This window comes from Sinocyclocheilus anshuiensis, unplaced genomic scaffold (genome assembly GCF_001515605.1).
Source record: "Sinocyclocheilus anshuiensis isolate Anshui unplaced genomic scaffold, SAMN03320099.WGS_v1.1 scaffold152, whole genome shotgun sequence".
In the NCBI taxonomy this organism is placed as follows: domain Eukaryota; kingdom Metazoa; phylum Chordata; class Actinopteri; order Cypriniformes; family Cyprinidae; genus Sinocyclocheilus; species Sinocyclocheilus anshuiensis.
This window is the reverse complement of record NW_015555781.1, coordinates 594,727-607,499: the sequence shown is the minus strand read 5'-3', so window position 1 is coordinate 607,499 and position 12,773 is coordinate 594,727. Positions and strand designations below refer to the sequence as shown.

The window sequence follows — 12,773 nt, the reverse complement described above, 5'->3', positions numbered from 1 at the left end:
GGGGGGGGGGGGGGGGGGATATGAAAATTAGGCCCTCTCTCCTCTGATTCGCCTCGCAAGCTGGATATCCTTGGGCATGATTGTGACTCTCTTGGCATGAATGGCGCACAAGTTGGTGTCCTCAAACAGACCAACAAGGTAGGCCTCACTTGCTTCCTGTTAAAAAAAAAAAAAAAGACAAGTGTTAACATTAGAGCTTGCAGAAACTTTAAAACATTGTACGTCACATTGCGATTCATTCATGGAATAATTTTAAACACAACAACCGCTACACACCTGAAGTGCACCAATGGCTGCACTCTGGAACCTCAGATCAGTTTTGAAGTCCTGCGCAATCTCCCTAACCAGACGCTGAAACGGCAACTTGCGGATGAGCAACTCCGTTGACTTCTGATAACGACGAATCTCCCTCAGAGCAACAGTTCCAGGCCTAAAGTGGGGAAGAAAAAACAAAAAGAAAAAACGTGTGATTTACCTGTGATAACCAACTTTACCATGTATGTGCATCTCATTACAGCAGTATTTCAGACGCACCTGTATCTGTGGGGCTTCTTGACGCCACCAGTAGAGGGCGCGCTCTTCCTAGCGGCTTTGGTCGCCAGCTGTTTTCTTGGCGCCTTTCCTCCAGTTGATTTACGCGCGGTCTGCTTGGTACGAGCCATTGTTTATCAGTCTCTAGAATTAAAAACAACAACACTTAAATACAGAATTTTTCCCATTTTTAAAATTAAACTCAACGGTGACTTAAAATGGCGGTATCATCCGGGTCTTGCGCTTTGCTTTTACCACTTCCGCTCCAGAGCCGCAGATGCTTAAAAGGACATAAAATTTCACTTCAGACGGATGTACAACGTTAAGAGCCTACAATACATTTTAAACTATATAAAGCAGCTAAATTTCACGCACAACTGGTCTTGGAGAACCAAACGAGCGCCGCATACGTATATCTGCATCAGATAGAAACGCTTCTTATTCGGCGACTCCGGCATCAGCCTTCATCTGCAGCAGATACGGTTTCCCCTCAAATGCTGCAGATTAAACATCGTCCCACCACGAAACTCACCCTCAACCAGAAATATGGCAGTTGCATAATTCAGAAACAGCGGGAAAATGTGCAGGGGCGCAAGGGAGTTATTTGAACGCAGCATCTTAACCGGCAACTCGACCTCTTCAAGAACAAGCTCAACAAACCTTTGTCCAAAATGGCGGGCAAAAACGTAACGTTACATTGACAAACAAGCAGAGAATTATCAGATGCCACATATTGCTTCAAAGCCCGCCAAAAAGCCACACATTTAACATGTCTAAAACGCCACGTGATGTTTAAATTAACTTTGTTCAAGACCAAGAGTGTTTGAAACACTAATCCAAGCTAACAAATTAGCCAGCAAATGATTCATCAGTAACTGTTATGCAGGAGAAAGCGAAAATCCGATCAACTCTGCAACGTTAACTGACGAATTGTTTTCTTTTAAGTTAGCTCTAGACAAACTACTATTATTAATGTCTAATGCCAAAATATCTACAAAATAATTTGACTTACTCAAACCTCCTTGAACCGCAATCTCTCCCACGCAGTATCTCGTATTTGAAAATATGAGGGTCGGGCTTCTATTTATATATTTCTATGGCACGTCTCTTAGACACGCCCACAAGCACGTTTTCGTATCTCATTGGTTTAACACAACACAAGCTCCTCCTCTACTCTGTTTCGCTTCATTTACCTTTTATAATAGGACATACTCTAATTATTGGATATTTCTTTTGTTCTGCAACTGAAAATGTAATATTTTATGTTGATTTTAAACATCAACATATAACTTAGAATACATACAAATTATTTGCAATAGATAAAACGGATGATGGAGAAATATATACTTGAAGTACACTTTAGATGTTGGCTTCAATCTCACTTAATTTGTTTGCGTATTGTTTTGCCTACATTTAGAAACTTGTTTACGTACTTTTTTCACATAACTTAAAAGCCATACACTGCCGTTCAAAAGTTTGGAATCAGTAAGATTTGTAATGTTTTTTTAAAAAGTCTCTTCTGCTCATCAAGGCTGCATTTATTTGATCAGAAATACAGAAAAAAAAACTGTAATGTGAAATATTATTGAATTTTAAAATAATGGTTTTCTATTTGAATATACTTTAAAATATAATTTATTCCTGTGATATGTGAGTGACCCTGTGAAAACCCAGCTAAAGTCATTTTTTTTGTTATTTACTGTTTTCTACATAAAATCATCCTTCATAAAGATGTAGAACATTCTGTGAAAATATAACCTTTATATATTTAATATTGACTGAGTAAGGCCATGTCAAAGATTTAAATCATAGTGAAATTAATGGTTGATATCAAACTTTGATGCTTGTTATCATATAAAAAAAATGTTCATACACAGCTTGAGTAGCAAGATTGTGTTCAGTTTTAACTCTTTCTTCCATTTTGTATTTTTGGGTAAGAAAAACTACAGCATTAACTACACAGAGCCGTTGTTCACTGACGAGCTGCGCAAAAAATCGCGCGAATATGAACGTGGTTTTGCGCAGCTCGTCAGTGAACAATGGCTCTGTGTAGTTAATGCTGCTCAATGTGAAAACACGCAGGTGATGGAGATTTACCGCTGATTACAGAACCGGCTTTACTGATAAGATGCGCGTTAAATATCGCATGCGATTAATCGTGCAGCCCTAAACCCATTATTTTAAATGTTAATAATATTTTACAATATTACTGTTTTTTTCTGTCAAATAAATGCAGCCTTGGTGAACAGAAGAGACTTCTTTAACACACATTAAAAAATCGTACTTTTCTCGAACTTTTGAACAGCAGTGTACATTTAATTGCAACTCAAACCACGGAGAAATGGGCTTAAATCCGAAAACAGTTACACTTTTGGAATTAAAAAATATATAAATGCCTACTAAATAAGCATTGTTTTGTGTCTTTGCTACATTTTTTATGTATTTCTGAATAATGTTGTCGAACAACATGTCACAGTCTCATCAGTCACTTGGTTTGTGTGAGGGATCGTTGCATTACGGCAGCATGCTCGTTGTCTTCTGTTTGTTTGTCCCGCCAGTTGCTCATATTGGCCTTGCAGCGGCGCGCGAGAGCATGAGTAGACGAGAGGGTGCCCGCGCACGCGCTATTATTGTTTTGACTGAAAATGCCGTCGGTTTCGAAAACGGCGGCTAGCGCGTCTCCTCAAACCGAGAAACCAACCCACTATACGTAAGTAAAGCAAACATTAAATAGATGAAAATACGTCTCAGCGGAACGTGATGACTCTTCGATATTCGACTGTCGGATTTGTATTTGTAACGATGCTGTTTCCTCTCCCTCTGTGCGTTTTAAAATGGTGCTTTTCCTTTTGTAAATTCTTCCGAATGCACGCGGCTCTCACATATCAATGTTAATGAAATCAACAATCTCATCCGCTCTAAACATGGCATTGTTTTCCGTATCGAAGCTTTAATCGCGCTATGTGCCTTTTAAAACGTAAGAAAGTGCTCTTCGCTTATTTGCCCAAAGGCTGCTTGTGTGAATGCTTGAAGACATGTACATTGCACAGCAGTGAGACGAGCGAGTCGAGACGCTCGCTAGATGTAGCTAGCAGGCTGGTTTGTTAGCTGCATCCGCCTCCTTTCTCGGCCCTTGTTTCTTACTCTACGCTCTTTTCCCGCCGTACGCACCGTTGGCTTGAATGGAACGTACGTCGAAGATTTTACGTAACTCTGAACGCTAATCGCGGAGTACTTGGCGTAAGCTTCTAATGTTGTAGTGGAGAGCTTTAATAAAGGCTACAGTTGATGCAGTGAAATTTTAAAACAGTAAAACACATTCTGTTCCCATGTAGATGTTCATAAACACATAAAACGAAGATTGTATGTTTACATTTGCTGAAAAGGGGGTTCATCACGTAAAATATTTACCTAGGGCTAGTTTTTGTTGTGGAATGGTAGCGTATAAGAAATTACGCAGTGTAAACAGCCAGCACAGCTCCAAACTTTGAACGTAGTTGGACATTACTGCGTCCGATTCTGTCTATACTGATTTATTTGGCGCGGGGGTGGTTGATTATAAAGATTCTGACCGTGCCTTTTTCATTTTAACTATAGATATTTGAAGGAGTTCAGGACCGAGCAGTGCCCACTGTTTTTGCAGCACAAATGCACACAGCATAGACCCTTTACGTGTTTCTACTGGCATTTTCTAAATCAGCGAAGACGGAGACCCATACGAAGAAGAGAGGGGATTTTTAATTACAGCCCAGATGTATATTGCACGAAGTATGATGAAACAACAGGAATATGTCCCGATGGAGACGAGTAAGTAACTGTTTTCTTTCATTTATACTGCAGTTGAGAAGTCATGTTTTCGCGCCAGTGCACGTTGTAGATTATTTTGCATAGGCAATGTTACTGTTTGTGCTTGGGTCGCTCGAAACGAAGACTGTTTTAATAATTATAATATATATCACAACGCTGATTTCTTTTGGAAATGCATACGTTGTGTGAATCAGATTTTGACATGAGCATGTTGTAGTGTTATTTTTTGACTCGTCTTATTGTTCTGTGTAGCACACGCCCTTTTAAAAATGCAGTGTAGCAGACTGATGCCTTGTAAATTCACTATAGTGTTTACTCTGTTAATGTTTTACTCCCCCGTGTATATCGGAGATTGGCTTTTGCTGGTGTTGTGTTTCGCTCGATGTGTGTGTATTTCTCGAGTTTCATTTCCACTTTTGACTGATGACTCGTCTCTCAGTTCCCAGTTTCCCTGTGTGTAGCAGAAATGTATGGCTTCGGTTTGGAAATGAAGGTCAGAAGGCTGATGGTGGAGAGTCGTGTTTGTTGCCTTCCTTGTGTATTGCGCTCAGGGAGGCTAAAGACACGCCCCCTGTTCTCTGGCTTGTGATTGGCTCTCCCGTGCACGTACACTTTTCTGATTGGCTCACTGCTGTTACAATGTTTACGAGCCCTCGATTGGTAAAAACTCGTGTGTTTACAAATGTCTAATTATGTCCCAATTTAGTCCAGTTGTATATTTTGTTCTCTGCCGATTCGTTTGACTATCAATGAAAACATTGTGCTCAAGATAGAAGATTCAATTCTTTATTTATTCCATTTATCCATAATATTTGAATATTAACAGGGGTTGTTTTAAATATGTGCTGTTTGTTTGTGGTTTAGCTTATGTTAGTTTCTTATTCATTAAATCGAAACAGCTAGTTTTGCTGGAATTGTGCGACAGTGGCGCTATAAATGGATCAGATAATTACTGTAGTGTCCACGTGACACTACTGTTAGTCAGGTGTCATATGTGGATTCTTTCCCAGTTTTTCCCATAATATTGTTTTGGAGCTCTAACCAAAAACAATGACATGGCAACTTTGATGTATGATGTCAGGTGATATTTCTGATATATTTATATATTTCTGTGAGACATCTCGGTCAACATTTTGAATGTAAATGCATTATAGCTGCAATTGTTTTTAAAACATTGTTTTTACTAATGATTGTACAACACTAGTCATTGTATAATTAGTTTTTATTGTTGATTCACAATATATGGGTAGACTAGATAATGTAGATTATCTGCCAATATGAGAAATAATGGTATTGTTCAATATTTAGTTGTAGATGCTTGTTTCAGTGTATTTTTTATAGTATGTTTTATATTATTTTACACCTGTTTAATAATAGAGGACCCACATATATTATATGATTTTTGTCATCTCATTCACTTTAAAATGTGTATTTATTCATTCATATATTTCATTCCTTACATAACAATGTAATGATGTCTACAAAATTTGCATTATAACATTTATATGACATTTACAAAATCAGTTTATTTTAGTTAGACAAAATTAATTAATTTATTTTCTTTACTTACACCTGAACTGAAGGATACTGGTTTATTATTATTGTTTTTATTATAATATAACTCTAAAAAAATGGTTTGTCCTACGTCTCTGCTGAATCTCCCCGACAATTTATGTCACATAGTTTTAGTATAGGCATAGATCACACGTTCATTCATCCATTAGCAGCCATCCTATGAGAACATCATTGCTGTTGCCATAGTTACTGTTGCTACCTGAACAAGATGCAGTTGCTATATATGAGAAGATTATTGGGTGTGTAGCATTTTCAGTATAAATCTGCTCTCTTCCACGGAGCTGTTTGGATTGTCACGACCCCGTTTTCTGTGTGCCTTAAATCCTTTCTTTCAAAAATAAACATCTATTTCTTATAAATGCCTGTTTCTCTTAATCTCATCATTTGCATTATATGTTGTCATTCATCAGCAGTATGCATTATTTTTATTGCACTCAAAAATGCAGCCAGCTGAAAATGGATTTAGTTATTTTTTAGACTCTTGTGCTGTGCTGACAACGCCAAGCATGCACTATAATATTTCATAATTTCATAGAGGCATTGCTCTCCTTTACACTATGTATGTGTACTGTCTGCCAATGTATCTTGCAAAATAACTTCCAGCCGGTCACAAGTGTTTGACTGTTTTAAAGTTGTGAAATTAAGCATTTGCAGTGACATCGATGCTTGTTTCCCTTGATGCCTCTTTATGCCTTTTTTATTTTACATGCTATGTTTAACAGTAAATGTAAGAGGCCAAAACTTTATTAGTATATTTGTTGATGTATTTTAACATATGTTTGCAAGTGTACTTCATTTACTCTTATCAATTTCATTTTGTTTCTGAAAACAATATTATTATTTATAATAAGTATTATTTAGTGTATTTTGCTAGTAACAGAATGAGTTCTTGGACAGCAATGTTGATTATCTATTTTAGCATAAAGCAATTATAAAGTTTTGTTGTCTGTTTATATATCTGTCACTCATATTGTGATTTATTTGAAATAGATGTCAGGCAGGTAAGTACAGCTCCAACTTCCAATACGATAGTTAATAGTTATTTTGTGACAACAAAATGCAATAATGTGTTTGTATCCAATATCTTTTTTTCTACTATTTTCTGTGGATTCAGGCAGTGCAGTAAGCAGGCAGTGACACAAGCCTCGTGCAGTATTTTGAAATAAAGCATTCCAAGAGAGCACTCATTGGGAATGAGTTTTACTGTTGTTGTTGTTGTTTTACATTTATTTTTAGTGCTTTGCATTACTTTCACTTTGTTGTTACCAAATTCACAGAGAAATGCACCGACCTGTACATGTTTGTGATATATTTATTTATTTAAAAAAAGAAAGTATCAAAATATATTTATTTCATTGAGCATGTTCACTGATGAGCAACACTGGTGCTTTTCTTCTCACAGTTGCCCTTACTTACACCGGACCACCGGTGACACAGAGCGCAAGTACCATTTACGCTACTACAAGACCGGCACCTGCATCCATGAGACAGATGCTCGTGGACATTGTGTGAAGAACGGCCTCCACTGCGCCTTCGCTCATGGACCACACGACCTTCGGCCACCAGTTTATGATATCAGGTAGCATATTTTCCCTTATCAGTGCTTTTAGCAAAGAGTCTGTCAATTTAACATGTTAAATTAATGTAATTAATAAAATAAATAAATAAATATGCAAACGATCATGCCCCCGACCCATGCATTAATGAGGAATATTCCCACAGTCAAAGCAAGTCCACTGTCAGCACAGCTAGCTACTATACGAAACACGCTAAATCACACATACCGAGAGCAGGCAGCCCAGAACGAGTGACCCTATATCTACCTCAGATTAACTAAATCAATTTATTTATTGCTTAAACTGTTTTCAGCATTGATAATAATAAGAAATGTTTTTGAGCATCAAATCAGCATATCAAAATGATTTCTGAAGGATCATGTGACACTGCAGACTCGAATAATGATGCTGAAAATTCAACTTCAGCACAGGATTAAATTGCATTTTAAAATGGATTCAAATAGAAAGCAGCTATTTTAAATTATAATACTATTTCACACAATTGTGTTTTTTATCGTATTTTTGATCAACTAAATTCTAGGTGACCATAAGAGACTTCTTTTTTAAAAAAACCTTAACAATTCTTATCGAGTGTCTACCGAATGGTTGTGCAGTTACAATATTTAATAATTTAATGTACATAGTTGATAGTACATAATAGGGCTGCACGATAAATCGCAAAAGATCGTGCGAATATGAACGTGGTTTTGCGCAGCTCGTCAGTGAACAACGGCTCTGTGTAGTTAATGCTGCTCAATGTGAAAGCACGCACGTGATGGAGATTTACCGCTGATTACAGCACCGGCTTTACTGATAAGATGCGCGTTAAATGTCGCATGCGATTTATCGTGCAGCCCTAGTACATAATAATGTTTGCATTTCTTAGAGTAAAAGGAAAAGCTTATACTAAAGAGCAGTTGTCGGAAAAGGAAGCTGTTTGGCTTGTGGCACTCAAATTCCTGTTTTTCAGTGGCGGGGGAAATTCGGCCAGGATTCCCAACCCCCAACTAGTATAAAAGCTGTGAATCCCAAAATAACAGCAGTTTGCGCTAGACATTGTTTTGTTATGACAATTGCATTCAGTTGCAAAAAGCTTTCGTCGCTGCACAAGTTTTCAGCTGATTAACACCATAGGTGTTTACATATGTATTCAGTTCATAAGAGAGCAGTCAGAGTGCTTATTAGAGGGTGCTTAACCTAATTTGCAAATATATACCGTATTTGTTGTTTTACTAATGACATCAATTACACCTGCATTGACGAGCAGTCTGCACAACATAGCCACAAATGGTTTGATCCTGGCCTGGAAATGTGGCTTACCAGTGATTAAATAACAAGAAATATGCCATCTCAGCAGTTGCCTAGCAACATGTATGTGGAAATCGCTGTTACATCAAGGGCGGTCTTGTTTTTTTTTTTCTTTACATCTACCATCCGGAGTTGGTGTTGGTCCTGTTGAATGGGTGGGCTGACTTGCATAATTATGTTCACAGAGAGATCCAGGCACAGGAAGCTCTGCAGAACGGCCAGTTGGGATCTGGGGAGGGAATTCCTGACCTGCAGCCGGGTGTGCTGGCCAGTCAGGCCATGATTGAGAAGACCTTGAATGAGGACCCACGCTGGCAAGGTGACACAAAGCCTTCCCACACAAATGCAAGCCCAGTATAACAGAAATAAAATGAGGTTAATCAAAGACTTCAGTAGTAACGGTCACAAAAACGACAGGTCAACTCATCTTCAGTTTCTGTTCCCCTTTTCTGCAGACACCAATTTTGTTTTGGCCAACTATAAAACCGAGCAGTGCACCAAGCCTCCACGTCTATGCAGGCAGGGCTATGCCTGTCCCCACTATCACAACAGCAGAGATAGGAGAAGAAATCCCAGAAAGTTCAAATACAGGTGAGATGGAGACACTTCAAATTGCAAATATTCACAAATAAAACAGAGGTCGACACACTGTGACACCTAAAACACATTTGGGAGTGGAAGTGACGTTATTTGGGAATATTTAATATTTCTAGATTTTTTGTTGTTGTGCTTATTATTTGTTATTTTGGTTGGTCATATTCAAGAGTAAAATAAAAAAAGAATTTTTCATTTCAGTGCATCACTATTTTTTTTTAACATAAAACTCAATCCCCCTTGGATGTCTTGGCAGGTCGACGCCCTGCCCGAGTGTAAAGCATGGCGATGAATGGGGTGAACCCTCCAAGTGTGAGAGTGGGGACAGCTGTCAATACTGCCACTCCCGCACCGAACAGCAGTTCCACCCAGAGGTGAGACCGCCACACCTTTACAACACTGAACTTGAGTGATTAACTTATAATTTATTTGATTTACATTATTTTTTATCATCTCACCAACTTCTATCTTTGTTTCAAGATTTACAAATCTACGAAATGCAACGACATGAGGCAAACTGGATACTGTCCAAGGGGTCCATTCTGTGCTTTTGCACATGTGGAAAGTAAGCATGTTTATAATGATGATTGATTGCAATGTGTTGAAGTGAAATACCTGCAGTGCAGTGATTTCATTGAGTTCACGTGTGGCTATAAGATAGATCGAAATAAAACCGAAAGCACATTATGACTTAGTTTGATTTATCAAATCACAAAGGCTGTGATTCAATTAAATATATTCAATATTCAATAATATTCAATTAAATATGTGCTGCATGTTCTTTTTCACGCGAACAGCTCATGATCCGGTGTTTTAAGTGTCTCACAGCAGCTTGATTCACAGTAAATGCTGCTCAATACAAACTCATCTCTGCATCTGCTATGAGTTTGCTTTGCTTGTAACGTGCATTTGGGAACACAGCATGAACCAACCATCTTCCCAAACTTGTAATGAGAAGCACTTATAAACTTGATGTTGTCAACAAAAGAGACGCTCCCTGCGGTTCTCTGCAAAAAATAAAACCTGGGTGGTTTATCATTTGAAAATGAAGAAAATAATAAAAATAATTTAATGGAAAAAAAAAAAAACTTTGTAAGTTACTAATTGCAACACTTTCTTTGTACAGAAAGAGAGCAAAGAACATTTACATTATCAAAGAACATGATCATTGACTTCAGTCTAGCCAGAGTTCAAACACTCTCAAAAACTCCCATTATAATCACTGAAGCTGTTTACACTGACATTAATATCTTACTTACATCGTACACACATCTGCACTTTGTTGTTTCTGATGAGAGAATTCGCCAGAGAGCAGAATTAAGTCAACGAGCGCACTCTGAACAAAACACTGGCGTTTCACCGATGACTCACCTGAACACTTCTGATTGGCCATTGCATTCATAAGCTCAACAGTATCATGTGTGATTGGTTATAATGTGCAGCACTGTAAAAATGTGTCTGTCTCTGGCTCAGTGCCAGCCAAAGCGCAAACTTAGATTTGAATTTAACAGCTGATGATGTGCCGCACTGACTGATCTAATCAAACCGGTGTAATCATATCAAATATAAAACATATTATTCGGCTATTTTTTGTCTTTTGGAAGCTGCATTCAAAATCCACTTGAATCCATCAAAAATCCGTTTGAATGGGCATGATGCCTCTGATCTGAACTGTGAATCATGTTTTTTACAGTCATTTTACAGTTTAATATGTTACCATAGACATTGCCCTACCCCACTCATATGGTATTAATTTTATTTGTGCAGGTCTTTAAAAAGGTCTAAAAAAGTTTTCAATTTGAGCTTAAAAATCCTGCAGATACCCTGAGCCTGGAGCTTCTTTTTAAAGAAGCTCCTTTAAATATCAAATCACAATTTTTATCAGAAAAATTGCCATTTGATTCCCCCCATCAAATCTAAAGACTATTTGTGTGTGTGTGTGTGTGTGTGTGTGTGTGTGTGTGTGTGTGTGTGTGTGTGTGTGTGTGAAGGAATTCCTTCCACAGAGGAGACTATGAGCACGCTGCTCACAGCAATGCAGTCGTGTTCTCAGTCCAAGCTGGGCTCTCCGCAATATCCAGAGTGTCCAGTCAACGAGTGGAGTGGCAACATGAATTCCATCATCAGCAGCGCCAGTAACAATGGCCAGACAGGAAACGTATGTTTGCATTCACCTTCTCACACTTGTCTTGCTTCTGTCTTACATCTGTGGTAGAGAAATGTGCTTACTTTAGGAAGGAGTTGATTGTTTCGTTGTTAGAGCTACTGTTTTTCTTTTCATTTCAGCAGTTTCATTTTATCGACTTTGGTTTGCTTTGCATTCTTTTCTGCTTTATTGCAGTCTGTGTTGAAAAGGGAGACTAACTCAAATTCAAATCAGGCCTTTATACTCAAATGCTTCTTGATTCACATTAGACCAAAAATTAGACTTGACTGAGCTATTTTTCTATTACTGTGCGCTAAATCCTCTCACATTTGGATCTACCTAATCCAACAATGAAAAGTCACCTATTTGGCTCCAAAACCACGTTTTTAAGCTCATTTGTGCTTTTCTTCTTCAGGTATCGTGCTCTAATAGTCCAACTGTAACACCAGGCTCAGGAAGTTCTTTGTCCCCAATTGGACCCATCAGCAGGCCAAAATGCTTTACTAATGGTAGCTTTTGTGCAGAGTCCACCACGTCCAGTGTTTCCTCTCCGACGTCTAACTATCCCAAAGCTCCGGGTTTTGAACGGGAGGATCAGGTACACATGGCCGTTTTCTCTAGCCCTTTTTAAAGGGACCTCCTGCAGGACTGCAGGCATGACACACACTGCAAGCTTTCCCTTTCTTTGCCCTTGGGTCATTTCATTTGTTTTCACCACTTTTCGCTTTTGTTTTTTTATCAATGGTTTGTTGCCAAATGAAAACTACTTGTCTTTAGTTGTCGATATTCAGTTGTTGTTGTTGAAAAGCTTCACTTCAGTCTTTGAGATTGAGGGTGTGGCAACACTGTCTGCACTGGTATTAATACATTGGCATTGAAATATATTACACGTTAACTTTTTTCATCTATCATTCAAGTGCTAAGCTCTAAAATAATTTTAATGTTGTAGAGATCGGAGAACAAAACCCAGAGGCCACATGACCATGTTGTGGTAATCATAAAATGTCAAAACTAAGCACGCTGTAATGTTATACTGTCAAAAACAACTTTAAAGAGTGTTTTACTTTCTTTCTTTTTTTTCCTGAGCAGGTAGAAATTCCCTACATAATAACACCCCTGGTTGCCTTAACAACATCAGGTCACATGATAGGATGCATTCTCTGATTTCAGGCAAAGAACCAGAAGAGCCAGTCTGGGGAAAATAATCAAAAGTTAATGGACCAAGACAAGCAGGTAAAGCAACCTAACCTAACCTT

General features: G+C 38.2%; 2 protein-coding genes across 5 annotated transcripts in view; one reads left to right on the top strand and one right to left on the bottom strand.

Moving 5' to 3' along the window:
• h3f3a (H3 histone, family 3A) lies at window positions 1-7,063 on the bottom strand. 3 transcript variants are annotated; one of them, XM_016468665.1, is made up of 5 exons: window positions 1,544-1,585; window positions 787-811; window positions 535-675; window positions 277-430; window positions 1-156 (listed from the first exon to the last, which is right to left on the bottom strand). In XM_016468665.1, exons 3-5 carry the CDS (start codon window positions 660-662, stop codon window positions 28-30), a joined length of 411 nt encoding a protein of 136 aa, XP_016324151.1. In that variant the 5' UTR covers window positions 663-675; window positions 787-811; window positions 1,544-1,585; the 3' UTR covers window positions 1-27. The 3 variants fall into 3 exon arrangements, with proteins under 3 accessions (XP_016324151.1, XP_016324152.1, XP_016324153.1); XM_016468666.1 differs by lacking the exons at window positions 787-811; window positions 1,544-1,585 and adding an exon at window positions 7,052-7,063; XM_016468667.1 differs by lacking the exon at window positions 787-811 and having other exon boundaries at window positions 535-673; window positions 1,544-1,580.
• Window positions 3,076-12,773, top strand: part of unkl (unk like zinc finger) — a 15,888-nt gene continuing 6,190 nt past the window's right edge. Inside the window, exons 1-10 of one of the 2 annotated variants that reach the window (XM_016468662.1) lie at window positions 3,076-3,241; window positions 4,129-4,338; window positions 7,316-7,492; window positions 8,963-9,096; window positions 9,233-9,368; window positions 9,628-9,745; window positions 9,852-9,936; window positions 11,363-11,529; window positions 11,933-12,115; window positions 12,688-12,750. In XM_016468662.1, coding sequence (XP_016324148.1) covers window positions 3,177-3,241; window positions 4,129-4,338; window positions 7,316-7,492; window positions 8,963-9,096; window positions 9,233-9,368; window positions 9,628-9,745; window positions 9,852-9,936; window positions 11,363-11,529; window positions 11,933-12,115; window positions 12,688-12,750 — 1,338 coding nt within the window. In that variant the 5' untranslated portion in view covers window positions 3,076-3,176. The remainder of the gene's footprint in view (window positions 3,242-4,128; window positions 4,339-7,315; window positions 7,493-8,962; window positions 9,097-9,232; window positions 9,369-9,627; window positions 9,746-9,851; window positions 9,937-11,362; window positions 11,530-11,932; window positions 12,116-12,687; window positions 12,751-12,773) is intronic. The other variant, XM_016468663.1, reaches the window with a different exon arrangement.

What these genes read in the sequence shown, in the direction of transcription:
- h3f3a (XM_016468666.1), bottom strand. Translation starts at nt 662, where the DNA reads ATGGCTCGTACCAAGCAGACCGCGCGTAAATCAACTGGAGGAAAGGCG. An exon ending in AAGAAGCCCCACAGATACAG is followed by an intron (nt 431 to 534) that starts GTGCGTCTGAAA and finishes TCCCCACTTTAG; the next exon opens with GCCTGGAACTGTTGCTCTGA. An exon ending in CAGCCATTGGTGCACTTCAG is followed by an intron (nt 157 to 276) that starts GTGTGTAGCGGT and finishes TTTTTTTAACAG; the next exon opens with GAAGCAAGTGAGGCCTACCT.